Source organism: Cervus elaphus, chromosome 1, assembly GCF_910594005.1.
Source record: "Cervus elaphus chromosome 1, mCerEla1.1, whole genome shotgun sequence".
NCBI classification, from domain to species: Eukaryota; Metazoa; Chordata; class Mammalia; order Artiodactyla; family Cervidae; genus Cervus; species Cervus elaphus.
In genome coordinates this window covers 90072886-90092952 of record NC_057815.1, presented here as the reverse complement: position 1 = coordinate 90092952, position 20067 = coordinate 90072886, and the positions used below count along the sequence as shown (strand labels likewise).

General features: G+C 44.9%; 1 protein-coding gene across 2 annotated transcripts in view; it reads left to right on the top strand.

Moving 5' to 3' along the window:
- Nucleotides 1–18409, top strand: part of AGBL2 (AGBL carboxypeptidase 2) — a 29345-nt gene extending 10936 nt beyond the window's left edge. For both annotated transcript variants that reach the window (XM_043912086.1, XM_043912077.1), the window contains exons 8-18: nucleotides 1286–1439; nucleotides 3320–4102; nucleotides 5594–5750; nucleotides 7933–8059; nucleotides 8823–8923; nucleotides 9965–10095; nucleotides 11783–11849; nucleotides 13229–13351; nucleotides 14220–14324; nucleotides 15573–15662; nucleotides 17650–18409. In XM_043912086.1, coding sequence (XP_043768021.1) covers nucleotides 1286–1439; nucleotides 3320–4102; nucleotides 5594–5750; nucleotides 7933–8059; nucleotides 8823–8923; nucleotides 9965–10095; nucleotides 11783–11849; nucleotides 13229–13351; nucleotides 14220–14324; nucleotides 15573–15662; nucleotides 17650–17823 — 2012 coding nt within the window. In that variant the 3' untranslated portion in view covers nucleotides 17824–18409. The remainder of the gene's footprint in view (nucleotides 1–1285; nucleotides 1440–3319; nucleotides 4103–5593; nucleotides 5751–7932; nucleotides 8060–8822; nucleotides 8924–9964; nucleotides 10096–11782; nucleotides 11850–13228; nucleotides 13352–14219; nucleotides 14325–15572; nucleotides 15663–17649) is intronic.
- The last annotated feature ends 1658 nt before the right edge of the window (nucleotides 18410–20067 follow it).

Sequence of the window (20067 nt, the reverse complement as noted above, 5' to 3'; positions counted from 1 at the left end):
TAAATAATAAGGGATGTATCGCTCCTAGGACCTCAAGAAATTCTTGGTATCATAAGCCTGTGTTACCGTGGAGCCTGTTTTACCTGTGGGTGACCTTGTAGTCATTTTCAGTAAACCAGATGACCGTGCATCCCCATTGCCTCATGGGTTCTATCCAGACGTATTTCTACAGAGGGAGAAACCCTGGCGCTGAGAGCTCCTTCTCCTGATACGACAGTTTTTGTGGATTGTCCTGTTAACACGTATTTGTGGCAGCTGTCTTGATCTTGCCTTTGGACTCATCAAGTGGAGTTAAGCCCACCCTACTGGAGGAATGAGGAAACTGAAAACCGGGAAGATGGGGCTCTGGGGAGAATCTGGGGGTTTGTTGAGTGAGGAGTCCTATATGCTATAAGACTATATATGGTATATGCTATATACCATATATACATAAGCATATATATATATATAAGCATATATATATATATATACACACATATATACATAAGCATATATGCTATATGCTATAAGAATGTTGTGGGTTAAATAAGAAAGAGGTTTTGTTTTTGAGACATGTTACTGTGGGCTATGAATTGGATCATTTTTAATGTTACCTAAGAGACTCAAGAAAATATTGAAATCCCTATATTAACGACATCTGGTTGCTGGTCTGTACATTGATTATGGTTCCTTGAAAAGATTGAACAACATGGAACTCCAGCTCTTTAAATGGATTATATGTACTCTTGCTGCTTTCTCTGCTTTTACTTCCTCCGTGCTTTTACTCCCATTTTATACTCACTTTCTCCTTTGCTTTCATTTGTTATCCAAATTACTTACTCTCTAAGTCTCCACAGTGACAAGATTGCATATAGAAGCAAAAGTCATAATGTGAATATATCTACTAATGAAGTACCTGCTTATAGAAGCAGGCCCTGTACGTATTTCTATTTGTTTAATGCATGTATCTATCCTGCCCCGTGGTCAGGATCTTTGTTGATGTCAATCATTTGTTGATTGGTAGATATTGCTAACATCTGACACATAATGCAAGTATAATAAAAAATAATTGCAAAGTGAAATTATCCATACAAGTGATGCAAGATTGTATGAAGTCTGTGAATGTTAAATAATTACTTGCTTCACTTGCAAAGCCATTGACTACTGAGAATATAGAAATTTCTTATTTAAATACCCCTTGTTGTTAAACTAGAATAGTGCTGAACACAGAAGGGCTTAATAAACATATACTGGATAAATGGATTCTGAGTGGAACTTGGACTGAATATATCTATCTCATCCACAGTGCCCACCGAAGATTCCTATTTTACCAGTTCCAGAGTGGGAGGCAAACGGGGAATTATCAAGGAACTCTCTGTCTCCTTACAAGGACCAGAAGATAATACTCTGCTGTTTGAATCAAGGTTTGAGAGTGGGAACCTGCAGAAGGCTGTCAGAGTGTGAGTAACAGAGAGGAATTTCCCAAAGGGATGAGGACGGAAGTGACTGAGACGTGTCTTCAGGAGTCATGTTAAGGAGTCAGGAGTGTTTTTGTAAAAGAGAAAGGTGATGAGAGATGATGGTGAGGACAATGAAGACGAATGAAATAATTGTGACTCATGTTTTCTTCCAGGGGAAAAAAAATTATCCAAAATAAATTAGTGCACATTTCACATTTGCTTTATGGACCTGAAATAGACTGTTAGATATTTCTCCAGCAAACATGCCCTTATTCAAGAGCGACAGAACTGCAGTTCGGGGTCTGCAGCCACAGGGAGCCACGAAAGCCCTGTAATGCAGGGAGGGAGAACAGTCTAACTGAGAGGAGAAGGAAGTCGGGAGGCTGTAGTCGACAAGAGGTTCCTAGCTTGTCATTGGCTGCATCTTTACCAGGAAGAAGAGTTCTTCCTGTTGGGCTCCACTGTCATTGTAGGGCTTGAGAGCTCCCCGTTCTGGTCTCCCAATTCTATTTAATTAGGGTTTCTGTTCATTAACTTTTTACAGTCTTAATAAAAATGTTGTTGTTTAGTTGCTAGCCCACCAGGCTCCTCTGTCCATGGGATTCTCCAGGCAAGAAGACTGAAGTGGGTTGCCATTTCCTTCTTCAGGGATCTTCCCAACCCAGGGATCAAACCCACATCTCTCATGTTAGCAAGTGGATTCTTTACCGCTGAACCACCAAGGAAGCTCCTTAATAAATACCTAACATAAAAAGTTGAAGTCCTATAATCATACCTCCCAGATGCAGCAACTGTTTATATGTATTAATTTTTGTGTGTATGCATTCACTTTTTTCTCTCTGGATAGATGTAATATATACAGATTACATGTTTTAAAAAACAGTATGCATACTGTTTGGGTTTTTTTAATACATACTGTTTTGCATGTTGGCTTTTTCCACTTAATAAATTTTAAATGTTTTCTTATGGCCATACCACAGATGTATCTCCTTATTTTTAGTAGCTCATATTGTCCTATCGTATGGATCCTCTGTACCTTATTCAGCTTTTCTCCAACTGATGGGAAATGAAGATGTTTACAATTTTTGGCTTAATGAATGAATACCCTTATGCATTCGCATTTTTAAATATTGGTGGTGGTATGAGACAAATCCTAGACATGAAATGGTTGGGTCAGGGTTTGATCACTTCAATAATGCTAGGTTTTGTCCAGTTGTCCTCCTAGCATGATTTCAGTCCCCATCAGCGGCATGTGAGAGTGCCTGTTTCCCAGCTCTGGAATGCCAGTGAGAGGGAGGCGGAAGGGACAGCCTTTAGTTCGTACTTCATGAGTTATGCTTGTGGATGAGTATCTTTCCATGGTCTCTGGCATTTGTATGTGGTCTTCTGCAAGTTCACCAAGGTGAAAGCTTTCCAAAAATGTCCCCTCACCTTTAAATAAGTGAGGATCAGATATATAAAGACAGCACAGAGGCCTTGCAGGTCTCTTCGCAGAGATGATATCCGGAAAGGAGCTAACGTCCAGCACTGGCTCTGGCTTCACTGCTGGTCACTGCACTTCAGAGAGAGGTGCTGAAGTGCTTAGAAGCTGCTGTTGGACGCTCTTGAAAGAGACCAGGGAGGTCGCGGCGCTCCCCAGCATGCCGTGCAGCGGTGTCAGCTTTGAGGCTCTTCCCGTCCCTCTCCGAATGAGTTTCCTTTCCCCAAGTTCCTGCTCGCCTGATACATGAATTGGAAAATGAGGGAGAATAGAAAACAAATGTTTGCTCCAGCAGGCTTTTCTGTTGTAGCAAGATCTGTTTCTATCAGGAGAAAGCAGCATTTGTTTTTTGAGGGGCGGGTGGAGCTACAGAGAGATGCTTCTGTGTTCTCTGTTACAGAAACACCTATGAGTATGAACTCACCCTGAGAACTGACCTCTACACAAACAAGCACACTCAGTGGTTTTACTTTCGAGTTCAGAACACCAGGAAAGACGTCACCTATCGCTTCACCATCGTCAACTTGCTGAAACCCAAGAGCCTCTACACTGTAGGGATGAAGCCGCTCATGTACTCCCAGTTGGATGCCAGCACCCACAGCATTGGCTGGCGGAGAGAAGGGAACGAGATCAAGTACTACAGGAGCACCCCGGGGGACGGCCAGCAGCCCTCTTACTGTCTCACGTGGACCGTTCAGTTTCCGCATGACCAGGACACTTGCTTCTTTGCACACTTCTACCCGTACACGTACACTGACTTGCAGTGCTTCCTCCTGTCGGTGGCAAACAGCCCCATCAAATCTCAGTTCTGCAAAGTCCGGACCTTATGTAGGAGCCTCGCAGGAAACACCGTCTACCTGCTCACCATCACCAACCCAGCCCGGACCCCTCAAGAGGCAGCTGCGAAGAAAGCTGTGGTCTTGACTGCCCGCGTGCACCCTGGGGAAAGTAACGGCTCCTGGATTATGAAAGGCTTTTTGGACTTCATCCTGAGCAACTCCCCAGATGCTCAGCTCCTCAGAGATATCTTTATCTTCAAAGTGGTCCCCATGTTAAATCCAGACGGAGTGATCGTGGGGAATTATCGGTGTTCGCTGGCTGGAAGGGACTTGAACCGGCATTATAAAACCATTCTGAAGGAGTCTTTCCCCTGCATCTGGCACACCAGGAATATGATCAAGAGGTGAGGCTTCTCTCCGTTGGTCTTACACGGTCAGCACTATCTGATGTGTGCGATCTTTTCCGGTGGCACAGGAGGCAGGAATTGTTTGGGGGACAGTCTTTAATGTTCTCTTTGCAGCCATGTGGGTTTGGTAGTTTTCACATTTTAAAATCATGTCTTATCTTTGGATTGAAACTAAACATGCAGTATTTCACTAGAGGTGTTTCACTTATAAGTGAAATGATTGAATGTAAAAGGTCAAAAGTCAGGGAGTCCGTAAGTCTTCGTGATGAGACTTGTGTAATAATAATAATAGTACCTAACCATTGGTCAGTTCTTGTGTACAACAGGCAGTGTCCTCAGTGCTTCCCGCCTGACCCGTTTAATCTCACGTCCGCCCTGCGAGGTGGGCACAGTCCACGTCACCATTTTATATATGATGAGGAAGTGAAGGCCCAGAAAAGCTGAGAAACTTGCCCAAGGTCATACAGCGAGTTCTCTGGTTGCAGAGTCTGAACTCCTTGTTATCCTCTTAGAAAGGAAGAATAATAAATCAATTTGCATTTTCTAAGCCAATGTAAAAGTAGTTGAAGACTAATGATACAATAGCACCCACCTTAAAGGCGCTTCCGTTTCACTGGACCTGAAGTTGCAGCACATAAGAACATGTGGACTCACGCACCTTCTCGCCGTATCTGTGAACGGCTGAGAAGAGCTTTGGGTTGATAGGCAGAATGGCTCAGAGTGTATATTGGAGTTGGGCAGGCCTGGCTCTGAGACCTGGTTTTACTACTGTGACCACGGAAGCCTCAGTTTTCTTGTCTGTAGAGTGGGGCTAATGATACCTGCAAATGGTAACCCACTCCAGTATTCTTGCCTGGAGAATCCCGTGGACGGAGGAGCCTGGTAGGCTACAGTCCACGGGGGCGCAAAGAGTCGGACACGACTGAGCAACTTCGCTTCACTTTGGGTGGTTACTGTGAGGCTTAAATGAGATAATGCATGTTATCTACTTAGCACAGTCCCCTGCATGTGAAAGATGTGGCATTGTTACCATCATCACCGAGAAGGTGACTGTGTTTGGAAGATTGAGTAGGTGTCCTGGTCATCCAGAGACAGGAGCTGAGTCTTAGAGGAACTAACCCTGGAATGTGAGAAACCATGGCTGTCTTTGGTTCTTTCCCCTGTCTGCCTGTTTCCCTCTTTCCACTGGTCTGCACCGGGGGGGGGCGGCTTTCTTTCAGTGGATTTTCTCCTCTCCTTCATAAGGCCTACCCATCTCTGCTTTCCGTGGCTAGCAGGGCAGAGAGTGCTGGAGGCACGTTTCCATCAGGGATGGGCCTGGGGGTCGTTTGAGATGGGGCTGGGGGTCCTGTGAAGGTCATTAGGGGCTGAAATTTTCTTAGGAGGGAAAGTATCAACAGACATGCTTAAGGAAGAGACTCCAAGGGATCCTTGACTATTCTCATGCCTTTGTATACCCACTGGGTCCTTTGTTTGCACCCCCCATAGACTTCTTGAAGAAAGGGAGATTCTCTTGTATTGTGATTTCCATGGCCACAGCCGGAAGAATAACATCTTCCTGTATGGTTGCAATAACACCAATCGCCAGTTCTGGCTTCATGAGCGAGTCTTTCCTTTAATGTTAAGCAAAAATGCACCAGATAAGGTAAGCACGAAAGGTAATTTCCTGTCCACTGACTAAGGGAGAAGGATAACTCATCCGTTCATATATGCAATGTCTGATTTGCCACTTTGTTGCTCTTCATTATCTTGGGTAAATCCCAGAGAGCTGGACTCCAAGACTTTAGAAAATTGTGGCTTTAAGAATGACGCTGTATTATTTATTGTCCAATGAAAAGATAAATAAAATGTAGTATATCCACACAATGGGATGTTATTTGGCAGTACAAAGAACTGAGCAGTGATAACACCAGGACTCAGATGAACCTTGAGCACATTATGCTGAGTGAAAGAAGCCAGAAACAAAAGGCCACATGTTATCTGATTCTGTCCTAGGAAATACTCAGAAAAGGCAAATCCATAGAGACAGAAGGTGGGTTACTGATTGCTTAGGGCTGATGCAGAGAGGGTCGCGTGGGGAGTGACAGCTAATGATGGGTCCTGGGTTTCTCTTTGGGGAAATGAAAATATTCTAAACTTAGGTTGTGGTAATGGTTGCACAACTCTGTGAATATATTTAAGCCACTGAATTGTGTACTTTAAATGTGTGAATTGTATGGTATGTGAATAATATCTCCATAAAGATGATTTTTTTAAAATTGCTATTGGCTGCTTTGCCCTGGGTATAAGTTCAAACTCCTAACAGGTAGAATTCTCTGCCATCTTTCATCCTGTGGCTGGCAGTGGAAGAAGGGATTGAAAGACAAACAAAACGCTCATGTTATATGAGCCTCTACAGAAACATTTATGTAATACAAGATCACAAATAACTGTTAAGACAGTAGAGGACTAATAAAAACAACTTAAAAGTCTTTAGTAGTTGGTTGAGTGACAGCTCTGTGACAGTTGTATCTGCACTGATTTAGAAGTTGGTTTTCAACATCATCAGTAGAGTCACAAAGTGTAACTGGCGTTGGAAAGAAGAAGCTAAATTGGGTTTAGAAAAGTATTTAAGTGATAGTGCAGATTTCTCTCACATAAAGATAGGAGACAGGGACTTCCCTGGTGGTCTTGTGGTTGAAAGTCCACACTTCCACTGCAGGGGGCAAGGGTTTGATCCCTGATCAAGGATCTAGGATCCTGCATGCTTCCTGGTGCAGCCAAAATAAATCGAATAGGAATAAAAACGTCCCTTTAAAAATAATTAGTCCTGAAGAAATCAAACAAAAAAGATATAGGACAAAGGAATCCCCTGGGGGTCCAGTGCTTAGGACTTGGCTGTTTCACGGCTGTAGCCTGGGTTCAATCCCTGGTCAGGGAACTAAGATCCCACAAGCTGTGCAGTGAGACTGGAAAAAATATAAATAGGACAGATATTTTATATCTGTGACTTACTTGTTAAAAAAGAAAAAGGAAGCTTTTCTTCCTTCTGCCCTGTTTCCCTCCCTGCCTCCGTTCTTTCTTTTCTTTTTTTAATCTTCCTATTTTTTCCAGGAATTTCTTTCTTTCTTCAAATGAAATTGCATCCAGAACCCAGTATCTAAAACTTGAACAAACTCTTTGGCCAACCCAATATATGTTTACAAATTCCAAATGAGGAAGGAGTTGGGGGTGATCATGAAATACGATGGAGGCTATTGAACTCCAAACTAGGACCACATTAGTGTTAGGAGGTGGGGCGAGTCCGGGCAGAGGTTATAGGGTGAGGCATACACAAATCATAGATAGAGGATAAGGGTTCTAGATCCAAGGGTTGAAGGTGGGGAAGGTAGAAAATAAATCTCATGCTGGCTGGTACCTTGGATACTAAAGTAAGCCAGCATTCCCAAACAGGTTGTTCAAAGAACCCTGGTCTTACAGAATGTCCCTGGGGAAGGTGGGAAAGGAAAGGAAGAGTTAACAGGCCATGAAAATTAGAATCTACTCTCTCCCCTAGTGAGAGGCCCAGTCCACAATAACACGTTAAATGAGAGGTCCTGCAGAGAAGGCCTGTTTAATTGGGTTAAACCTGCATCTCCCCGACCAACATGACTGCAGAACTCATTTTTTCCTCTGTAATATCTATGACACCCCTTGGTATTTTATGGAGCATATGTTAGAAGCTAATAGATACTTCCTTTTTTTTTTTTAACCATATTAGTGAATTTTATTTATTTATTTATTTTTTAATTTTAGACATCTTACATTTGCCAGTTTATGATGAACAGAGGGTTTGGATTTCTCTTTAGTTCTCTTTTCACAGTTGTAACTTTAAAGTCCAAAAGTGCAAAGAAGGAACAGGACGAGTTGTGATGTGGCGGATGGGAATCCTAAACAGCTACACCATGGAGTCTACTTTTGGCGGGTCCACCCTGGGTAAGCTGTCTTTCGTAGATCACGGGCCATTATGGCAAGAGGAAGCCAAGGCAAGCACTGGCGAGGTGAAATTCCGTTGAATGTTGGGGAGATAATTGAGCTAGAAGATTTTCTTGTCTGCACTTTAATGCTAAATTTGAGAACCCAAAATACGAGTGTGAAGTATCATACTGACGGGGCAGGATAGCACAGTGGTTGCTCGGGGCCTGGAGATACGGCGGGTCTGACTCTGGGTTTCCGTCGTGTGCATGCTCAGTCACTCAAGTCAGCCTGACTCTGCGACTGCGTGGACTGTAGCCCGCCAGGCTCCTCTGTCCATGGGATTCTCCAGACAAGAATAGTGGAGTGGGTTGCCATCTCCTCCTCCAGGGGATCTCCCCTACGCAGGGATCAAGCCCAAGTCTCCCGCGGCTCCTGCTTTGACTTGCAGGTTCTTTACCACTGAGTCACCTGGGAAGCCCTTTGAATTTCCTTTAAGTGGCGGTAATATTAGTACTTGTATTACAGGTACTAATGAGATCGTGTACATAAAGCATTTGGCCTAGTGCTTATCACAAAGTAAAACCTCAGTAATTTAGGCATCATGATTGTGAACTTGATCATTGTCAAAGACTCTCCTGAAATAGACTATGAGAGAGACCCTGACCAGAAGCATAATGTTCTAGAATCAGAGGTGGTGTTTTTAATGAGATATTCATAAATTAGATTTGCATTTGCTCATGAAGACTTAATAAGAAGTCCTATGGGTTTTTTTTGTCCCCAGGCAGTAAAAGAGACACTCACTTTACCACTGAGGATCTGAAATCCCTGGGTTACCATGTCTGTGACACCCTCCTCGACTTCTGTGATCCTGACCGAACCAAGGTAAAAATGGGCTTCCAGACATGTGGCGATGTCACTGTGGTCATCGTCACACGGGTCCACAGTCAGCCCACTGGGGTCACAGGTGATCTTTATTTTCCTCCTCATATTTTTCTGAAGTTTTTATAATCAAAGAAAGTAAGAAAAGCCCCAGTCTGCACGCTCCCAGCCGACGGTACGACCTCGTGCCTCCTCGGGAGCGGGGGCCACGCGCCCCTTCCGAGCAGCCACCTCCCCCTCACTCTGGGTTTCTCTGCGGCGGCGCCAGTGCCTGCTTCCCTCCCTCCTGTTTCAGAAAAGCGGGTGTCCTTCCTCCTCTCCAGAACTGTCCCTGCCCTCGCTGCACTGGCCAGCCTCCCCTGTGGTCTCCCTGAGGTCTTGCCTTATTAATTACCTCTTCTCTTTTCTGGGCCTGTTTTTTTTTTTCTTTTTCCCTTTTCTTCTTCTTCCCAACTGCAAATGTTCTCAAGCTGCCCCCATCCTAAATCACAAGCAGAGGCTTCCTTTGGCCTTGTTTTTCCGGGAGCTTATTTCTATTTCCCTTTATTGTTCACCTTCTTAAAAGGGAGCCTGGACTCATGGTCCCTGACTCATCTCTCATGCCCCCTCTGAAATGTCCATCCTGGGAACATGTGACATGCACCACTCTGGATTCAATAAAAAAATAAAGGAGAATTTGGCTTCAGCATAGGGCCTCTTAAATCAGACTTGCCAGAGGCCAAAATCTGAACAACCCCATTCTAACTTTTCCTTCTTTGCCACTCAAAAAAATGAAGCAAATCCGACCTTCGCATTGTTCAAGAAGTTTATTATTAACTATAACCAAGGGAATGGCTAAAGCAGTGTTCATTGACATTCTTCCCTAAAAATGCTTCTGCCTGTTCCCACCACTCATGTAATTTATTGTTAACATGCCTTTAGTAGCAGAGGTTACAGTTTACTCATCCTTATGTCCCCAGAAATAAACAAAGTGCCTTTCAGCAGATTTAGTTTATGAATAAATAAATGAATAATCAAGAATAGCATTTCTTTTCAATTCCATAGTTCATGCAGTGTCTGGCAGAGCTTAAAGAGCTCTTACAACAGGAAATCCATAAGAAATTCAAGGAACTTGGACAAGATATGGATTTAGAAAGAAGCTGGAGTGACATCTCTTTGTCTGACGTTGAATCCAGGTAACAAACTTCATTTCAAAGAAAAAGCAGAGAGGTTCTGTTTTTTTAAATTATTGTCTTGCTTGCTCTGTTGTGTTGGTTTGAACCTCAGAGGCAAAGTATTGAATAAAATCATGGCACACTTAGATACACTTTGTTCTTTCAACAACTAGGTATTAAGTGCCTGATCTTTGTTAGCCTCCCTTCTCGGCTCTGGAAAGGGTTCGAGAGCCCTGATTTGTGGCCCCAAAGTAGTTCTGCCAACTCAGTCTCCCAGAAGTCTCTTTAGGAACCTTAAAAACCAGACCATCAGGCCAGGAAGGGCGTCCCGTTCACCGTGTCACCTCTCCCACTCTCCCGGGAGCCTCTGCCTGACTCACAAGTTCCTCTGCACCAAGGCCTCTTCACTTTCAGCCTCAAAAACAAAATGCCTCCTGCATATCAACTGCTACACGTCAGGCCCAGTGGCGACTGACTCAAAAGCATCCTGACTGCATCCCTACAGGCTCAGCAGGGATACCCTGATGGATTTAGTGAAGAATTATTGAATCCAATCTGTCAGCCTCAGCACCAGCCTCCGTGGGGCTCTCTTCATTCACAGCATCACACAGAACAGCGGGCTGCGTGTGCAAGCCCCGTGTGAGCTGTGTCTGTGTGCACACACCTGGTTTTAGACATCTTCTGGGGCGACCGCATCTAACGCTTCTATCCCCTTTGTTCATGTTTTGTGTTATCTCCAAAAGGGACTTCAGAGGCTATTCTCTAGTGGCCTCAAAGGCTGCTGCTCAGACTGGAAAAGGCTGTGAGAACAGGGAGCTGGGAATTAAGAGAGGAGCGAGGGCTTTCTTCCGCTGCTTTGCTGCAGGGCTCCTCGTTGTGCGCTGGTGGGAGGGAGAGGAGCACGAACCGGCTGGGAATGCTGGCCTTTTCCCAGGAGGTCTGAGTTTTGTGCCTGAGACGTTTTCCATATACGGAGGACGTGTCACAGAGCACAGCTTGCAGTTCTCGCCAGCCACACCCCAGGAAAGGGGAAAACAGCGCGGCACAGCAACCAAGGACAGGATGAGGGGAGAAGGGATGGAGTGTCTGAGTCCTCATCCATCCTAGCCTGTGAAGAAATGGGGGGAGGACGGTTTGCGGGGTCGGGTGGGGGGGACTTCAGATCAGTCTAGAAAGTTCCTCTGAAACTTTCAAAGGGGGATTTGGGGCGTTAAGAGTAATGCTCCTAATCTGAGACCTACAGATCTTTTGTTATTAAATGTATCTATTTGTATTTTCAACCCATTCTTAAAGAGTAACTAGTCACATACCTGCTCTCTGAGCTGGTACTGACTAGACAGGTTGTGCGCTCTGGAAAAAGCTGCCGCTTTCAGACAAACCACAGCCCCCTGCTGTTCTCTCGGGCTGCTCCCAGAGAATCCCACAGCCTCTCACAGTCCCTGCCAAGGGCAGCTTTGTCCATCTGGCCAGTATTTATTTTGCCACACGGGTCATCTCTGTTTCCTGTGCCTGATGCACTGCCTGGCATGCTGGAGGTGTTTGCAATGAATGAAAGGATGGGCTTGTCTTGATTTCTTAGTAATTGAAATACACATTGCGGGCAAATAGCAGACCAGGTGTCCTCACCCCGTGCCCCTGTTCTGGTCAGTGTTACACATCCTAGACATTAATGACAAATCTTTCCCTTTTCCTTTCCTTCTGGAAACAGCACCAGCGGTTCTGACAGCTCCCTCTCAGATGGCCTCCCTGCTCACCTACTGAACATAGCAAGTGAGGTGAGATTTTAGAGCCTCTGACACCCAGGAAGTAGCAGCCTAAAAAAAGGCCTGACACTCCTGAGCAGTTTGGAGGAGTTTTCAACCATCCCAAGATCTGCAGAAAATACAGCAATAGCATCCTAACTGGTTACCCTGCCCTGGAGGCCTTCTTTCTGTCCTTTGTAACTTTCTTCTTTAAAACCTAGAGAGGAAAAATGTGAGGGCTCCAGGTATATTGCAAAATTAACAAAAAGTGAGGGGGAAATGTTTAACTTAAAGTGAAAACCACGTTAAGAGATAGAAGTTGTTAAAAACGACCCACACATTTTAAAAAGTGTTGAAAAGTGTTTTTGTTTACATGATCTTAGGTAGTTTTCTATATTTCTATATAGTAAGTGATATTTTTGCCCTGTCTATTCACAGACTTTGTTTTTTACATAGATATTATAAGGGCTTTAGAGACAGCAAAATATTTGTTGTGGTTCACTATGCACTTGATTTCCTAGTTGCATTAAGAAAGATCTTCATCCTAGGATGAATTTAAGGCTATGTCAGATGAGCCAGCCATATCAGACTAGACCCTATAATTTCTTCAGCTAGATTTACAGCAGCATCAGAATAAGCTTCACCACACCATGGGTACCTGGAAAATTAGTCCCAAGCTTCATTTGCTTAATTATTAAAGCTGCCTTGTGGTGACAGACAAACTGTATCAGCTGATCCTACAGCCTTCAATCAGTATCGTCTGTACCCGCCAGTATTGCCTTAAGTGATATATATTACCTTAAGTAATATTTTAAAGTAATTTTAAAATATTAAATAAAATATTTTATTTTAAAATACTTTATTTTATTTTATTTTAAAATACTTTAAAATAAAAAGTAATTTTAAATTAATATTAATAAAGTAATTAAGTAATATTAATAATAAGTAATAAATAAATACTTATTTTATTTTAAAATACTTTAAAATAAAAAGTAATTTTTTTTGTTTTTTTTTTAAAATAAAAAGTAATTTTAAAGTAATATATTACCCTAAGTGATATATATTACCTTAAGTATTACCTTATGTACTCGCCAGTATTACCTTAAGTGATGTATATTACCTTAAGTGCTTTCACATTTATATCACAGATACTTGGTTATTGGTATAGGTGCCCCTTTGGCAGTATATCTATAGTAGGGGGTTTAGGTACGTTAAGTGGGGAGGGGTCTCTAGTAATGAGGTAACTGAACTGGTTTTTGGTTCTCCAAACCAACAACAGTTCAACACACTGTGAGGGCCCGCATACCGGGTCAGCAATGGTGTCTTGAGCATTGTGTGAAAAGAGTGCTCCCTATGGGTGTATGTCTCTCTGCAACCCTCAATGGCTAATTTCTCTGTACTTTCTGAAATAGTTGAATCAGAAGAAGATGATGTATAAGAAGAAAAAAAAGCCACTTAAGTCGAGAAAACAGCGAAACAAACAGTATCAGAAAAATACTTTGATGCCGGACTCAGAGATAACTGAAGACGCCCCAGTAAGAAGGCCCTGCTGCCTGTGTCTGCTGTCTGGTCAGAGCGTGCCGCAGCGGGTGCAGGACAGAGTTGAGGTTTCCTCTAAACCAGAAAGGGAATGGGAAATGGGACAGAGGGGCGTTTTCTATGTGGGTTTCAGAGCTCTTACCCAGGTCCTCAAAAGGAAAAGCTTTTGCACTGTAGTGTTGGAGAAGACTCTTGAGACTCCCTTGGACTGCAAGGAGTTCCAGCCAGTCCATCCTAAAGGAGATCAGTCCTGGGTGTTCATTGGAAGGACTGATGCTGAAGCGGAAACTCCAATACTTTGGCCACCTGATGTGAAGGGCTGATTCATTTGAAAAGACCCTGATGCTGGGAAAGATTGAGGGCAGGAGGAGAAGGGGACGACAGAGAATGAGATGGCTGGATGGCATCACCGACTCGATGGACATGAGTTTGAGTAAACTCTGGGAGTTGGTGATGGACAAGGAGGCCTGGCGTGCTGCCATGGGGTCGCAAAGAGTCGGACACGACTGACCTGGGTCCTCTGACATCCCTGAGCATATTTCAGCTTGGCCCTTCCGCTGGCCTCTAGCACAGCAAGTGCAGGAGCCCACCAAGTCTGGATTTGCAGAGGAAGGAGGCAGTGACGGAAAAGTGGCGGCAAGAGCCAGTCCCGAGTGGCTGGGTGGTGAGAGGTCAGGCCTGGTGCCGGCCAGGGTCACTTGGGTACCTCCGTCCTCACAGCCACACCCACGCCTCACCCCCTGCCCTCTGAAGATGAAAATGCCTTCAGAGCCGGGAGATTTGCCCTTGGGTGAATTGGGGCTGTTGTGAGTAGATTAATTGTAACAGAGCAACTGAAAACTGTTCTTTTTCCAATCCTTCTAGGAAAGGGCAGGATTTCCTTCTCTGCAAAAGCATCCTGCTTTTTTCAGAACTTCAGAGAATGCCAGTTCTTCAGTGATAAAAAATGAAAAGCCACGATTGAATAAGGTATTATTTTTGCCTGACTTTTTTTTTTAACTCACTCATAGAAAAGTTATTCAAACTTTTTTTGGTAATATGAAGTGTACAATGTGATTTTATACACACACATGCACGCACACAACATGCATATATACATTGAGAAAGGATTGTCACCATTTAGTTGAGCGACACACCCATCACCTCAAATGTTTACTTTGTTTCCTGAAAACTCTTCCGTCCTGGGCTCTCTGTTCTGTCCTGTTCTTAGTCTGTGTCACGCAGTTGCTCTGATTTTTCCAGTTAGTGCATCTGCCCCGCAGGGTGAAGAATGGCATCGCCCCCGTCACCCTGAGGGTGCAGCTGGGAGCAGGGGGACGTTAGCATTGGTGGGGACACTGACACTGCCTTGGATTGGACACCACTGAAGTCTGATACACGCATTGGTGAATTGTGGCTTTTATACCCAAATCATAAGAGCAGGCTGCGGGCCGCTCCATCCGTCCATTCAACAAGCTGTACTGCCTGCCGGCCACCTACTGAACGCCGGGAGGGCAGCATTGAACGAGACACCCTCCCTGCCTCAGGGACCCTGGAGTCTGCTGGGGGTTTTAACAAGCGAGCAGGAAGTTAACGTCCAGGGTCGGATGCGGTAGGAAACAGAAGGGACAGATCCGACCACCTCTTTAGTGCTTGGGAGCGTGGCTACGAAATCCTCGGTTCTTCTGTGTGTAAGTTAGGTTTGGGTGCAGTAGTGGCCAAAGAGCGTGCAGAGGCCGTCCTTGTGCGGAGCGCTGCCCCGTGGGCGAGGGTGAGAGAAGGAGGTCCCGCAGCGTGACCGCGCGGAGCCCGGGCAGAGCACGCCACCGGCGTCCAGTACCCGACGGCCCTCAGCGGCCGGCGTGGCAGCGGCGGGAGCAGACGCTGTGCGGGCTGCCTGCCGGCACATCCCAGCCCCAGGCGCCATCCGCTGCGGTGACCTAACCCCGGGGCTGCGCTCCTGCGTCTAACACGTCGGGGTTGTGGTATCCACACCGTGAGGGTGTCGGGAATGTCCTACGTGAAGCCATGTGTGACGTGCCCAGCACGTAGTAGGCATGCAGCGAGTATTAGTTTCCTTCTTTTCTTTGAATTACTGTATTTGCATTCTGCCTCTCTTTCAAAGTGAGAGTACCGTAAGGAATCAACATGCATGGCTAAAAAGTCCTCTGTGTGTCTCACACAGTCACACACTTGTCCAAGTGGAAAACTTAGTGAGAATATGTTCCTTTATTTTAGTCCCAGCTAAACAGAAGAGGCAAGAGCACCGCCCTGGACCCAACACATAGGACCACCTTGATTTTGACTAAGAATAAAGGCAGAATACAGGTATTTCACCTAATGTATGTGTGTGTGTGTATATGTATATGCCCACAGTTAATTTTATTTGTTTTTCAAATGTATTATATGATTAGGAGGGGTGGTGATCCACAGTCCACACAGCGTCGTCTTTGTGGACTTGTTCTGTTAAGGCGAGCATCTCAGGTGGTTTGCCTCCTCTGGCTACAAACACCAGAGCAGCCCGGGGCACAGCCCACAAGGCCACAAGGACTGAGGAAGCTCACCCAGGGCTGAACACTTGCCATGGCAAATTTCATCTTGTTTCAGTGAACATTTGTTAGGCAGCTATTATCTTGTAACTCCACGGCAACACTTGAGGTAAAAAGTGGTAGTGAATGCAGGGTTCTCAACCCAGGAAATGTTAACAAATTGGAACGCCACCATCAGTTGTGAGGGGCGTCTCACATCCACTTACAGTGACCGTCCGGTACAGAGGTTTGTGAATGATTCGCTTTTTTAAAAGAATAAGTTTGAATGAATTCGTATTTATCCCTGTCATAACATCTCTCTCGCTCATTTGTACCTGCGTATTCTTTCCTCGTTGTTTAGTCACTAAGTTGTACCGAACTCTTTTGTGACCCCATGGACTGTAGCCCTCGAGGCTCCTCTGTCCATGGGATTTCCCAGGCAAGAATACTGGAGTGGGTTGCCATTTCCTACCCTGGGGGATCTTCCTGACCCAGGGATCGAACCTATGTCTCCTGTATAGGCAGGTGGGTTCTTTACTACTGAGCCGCCAGGGAAGCCCCATTCTTCCTTACAGGGAGGAGAAAAAAATGGAGAAACAGCTGGTGAACAGTGGTTTCAAATAACCCTGGCTGTGTCTCTGGGGAAGTGCTGCTCACATGTGTCCAGATGGAGCAAAAATTGGGGACCACTGGATTACTGAAGTTAGATGGCGCTGGCAGTAAAGAATCCGCCTGCCAACGCAAGAGACATAAGAGATGCGGGTTCGATCCCTGGGTCAGGAAGATCCCCTGGAGGAGGCCATGGCAACCCACTCCAGTATTCTTGCCTGGAGAATCCCATGGACAGAGGAGCCTGACGGGCTAAAGTCCATAGGGTTGCAGAGTCAGACACGACTGAAGGGACTTAGTATGCATACACACATAGGTACAGAATGGATGGCTTCTCAAGGTCAGATCGCTGCCATGTTCTCAAGCCTGCTGCCTGCGGGTTCTGAGAATGATGCTCGCATTTACCCATCAGTATCGTATGAAGATCCAACCATGTGGGGCCCTCTGAGGACTGTATAACATGAGCCCTCCTTAAGGCCATGATCCTCTAGGAGGGGTAACAAGGGAGACAGTCCAGCCACCATGATACCACAGAAACATAGCAGTGGGAACAGAGGTGGAGATAAAGCCCAGTCACAGAGGATCCTGTCCTGCCACGCTGATAAGTGATGACTGTCCCCTTTCCTCACACAGCATCCACTGCAAGATGCCTATCGGTGGCTGAAGCTGCATCCCTCTGCTGAAACAGGCTGGTTAGGCTGTAACATGTAAATTGGGATTTACACATCATTTAAACCCAGTAGAGTAGCTGAATGCCACCCAAGCCTTGACTTCTACTTGATTGTCCTTTAAATTTCTAGTTTAATGTTTCTGTAACAGAGAGGTAGGCATTTAACTTCCATGGTATGTCAGATAAGAGTTTACAAACTCTGGGCAGTCTCCAACCTTGTAAATCAGGTTCTGTTTCTTCGTGTTATGTTTCTAAACAGCTTATAAAATGCAATCCCTGAGCTTCTCGGAGCAATTAAGATATCACCTGTGCACCTTTCTTTGGCCATCTCAGGGACTAGGGTGAATGCTTGATTCACCTCTGCCCTGTAACAATGTCGGCTACTTTGGTATTTGAGGAGAAACGCAGCTGCCTCTCACTCGCTCCTTGTAACAGCAGCCCCAGTCCTAACTATAACTTTAGGAACTGCAGCACAAAGTGATTCAACTCTTCTGTCTTGTTTGCACAGAAAGAGAAGCCAGGATTTACAGTATCTTGCGATCCAAAGAGAAGCACCAACCCCAGCCAAGAGCCAGCTCAACCCGTGAAGCCGAGCTGGTCCAGGAGCAGATGTCCTGGCACACAGGGGAGCCACAGGACCGCCGTGGCTTACCCATCCTTGCACATCTACACCTACCCGTAGAGCGCCCGGGCCAGGCCACACAGGCTCTGCCTTGCTGTGCTTTGGGTTAGGCGCTTTTCGTAACGAAGGGATTTGTGTGCTCAGGAACTTCATTCACTGGTTGTATTCTGTGTTGTGTGTCCATCATGCACCACCCTCACCCCAGGAGCTTACACTGTGCGTAGGATCTCAGGATGCATACCTCACCACTTTAATTATTTTTTCATGAAATGAAATTTTATTGTGATGTATCCAGAAGCTTCCCTTATAAGAAATTGAAATGTGTGCTCGTGAAACGACAACACAGATATGCCTCAGTTTATATATTCTCTTTAAAATTATGTGCAAAGAAGCTTTAAAAGAGCAGACTGTTTTAAACGTACTCTGGGAGTTTGCTATATTAAATAAAAAGTCTTGCGTCAGAGCTTCCTAGTGACAAATGATCAGTCAGGCTGTGGTATATCAGGTTTGTTCAGGGTGAGGTGTTCCCACACAGAGGAAAAAACTCATGTTATTACCTGGAAGTCAGTGTTGCGTATATTATGCTCAGCGTGGTTATGTAAGTTTTTTAACCCACTGATTAAAATTCTTTCTGTCCCACAAGTTATTCCCTTTGATTGGTGGTTAACTGCGTAATCTTGTGTGAATAGATACTTCAGATTTTCCGTCCTTGGCGGGCACCAAGCCCCATCTGCCAATTACGGCCTGTCATGTCAACGTGCTGGAGTCGTGTTAAGAAGGGTCGCTCCAGTTCATGCCAGGCTTCCTGTTTTGACTTTACCTGTTTCCTTTTATGTTGGGTTAAAAGTTTCCTAGTATGTTTCGTGTTATCACTTTTAAATCCTTTCAGCCACCACCACTACCTGGATGACTAGAGATTAGAACCACGTGGCAACATATTTTGTTAGAATCCCAGAGGCAGTGTCTTTCTTTCTGTTTCAATCAGTCGACTCTTATGTTACTTATTTGCATGTGTATTGCTGGCGGCACTGGGTCTCTGTTGCTGCGCGTGGGCTGTCCCCGGTTGCAGAGAGCCGGGGCTGCTCTCTGGTGGGGACAATGGGCTTCTCATCGCGGGGGCTCCTCTTGCTGCGGAGCATGGGCTCTAGGGTGCGCGGGCTCAGTGGTCGTGGCACCTGGGCGTAGTTGTCCCGAGGCACGTGGAAACTTCCCAGACCAGGGACCAAACCCACGTCCCCTGCATTGGCAGGTGGACTCTTAACCCCTGGACCACTAGGGAAGTCCAGGCGACTTTATTTTGAGAACAGTTCTAGGTTTATAGAGAAACTGAAGATTTTACTACCGAGAGTTCCCATATACTGCCCACCTCCCCAAAACCCCTCACACACACTGTGTATGTGTTTTTAGGCAGACTATCTGCCCTTGCTTTTTACATAGGAGTTTGCAAATGGCCTTCTTCTAGTCCACACCTTACCCCCTGAAACTATTAGTCAACTAGTCAACATTCTATCTAGAAATCACCCCACCACAAACCCCACTTTTTGTTCCTAAAAGGATATCATTAAAGGACAAGTCCCAAAACAAACTGTTCAGGGCAAATCTTGTTTGAAAGTTGTTCAGAAATACTTGTTTTTGTTCCAGATGATTTTACTTGGAACAAATAAAATTAACTTTAAAAATTACTTTTAAAAAACTCTAAAAATTGGAGGAAATTAACTTTAAAAGTTAATTTCTAGACGACTCTACACATGGACATCACCAGATGGTCAATACAGCCAAAGATGGGGAATCTCTGTACAGTCAGCAAAAACAAGACCGGGAGCTGACTGTGGCTCAGATCATGAACTCCTTATTGCCAAATTCAGACTTAAATTGAAGAAAATAGGGAAAGTCACTAGACCATTCCAAGTATGACCTAAATCAAATCTCTTACAATTGTACTGTGGAAGTGACAAATAAATTCTAGGGATTAGGTCTAATAGAGTGCCTGAAGAACTATGGACAGAGGTTCATGACATTGTACAGGAGGCAGTAATCAAGACCATTCCCAAGAAAAAGAAATGCAAAAAGGCAAAGTGGTTGTCTGAGGAGGCCTTACAAATAGCTGAGGAAAGAAGAGAAGCTAAAGGCAAAGGAGAAAAGGAAAGATATACTGATCTGAATACAGAGTTCCAAAGAATAGCAAGGAAAGATAAGAAAGCCTTCCTCAGTGATCAGTGCAAAGAAATAGAGGAAAACAAAAGAATGGGAAACACTAGAGATCTCTTCAAGAAAATTAGAGATACCAAGGGAACATTTCATGCA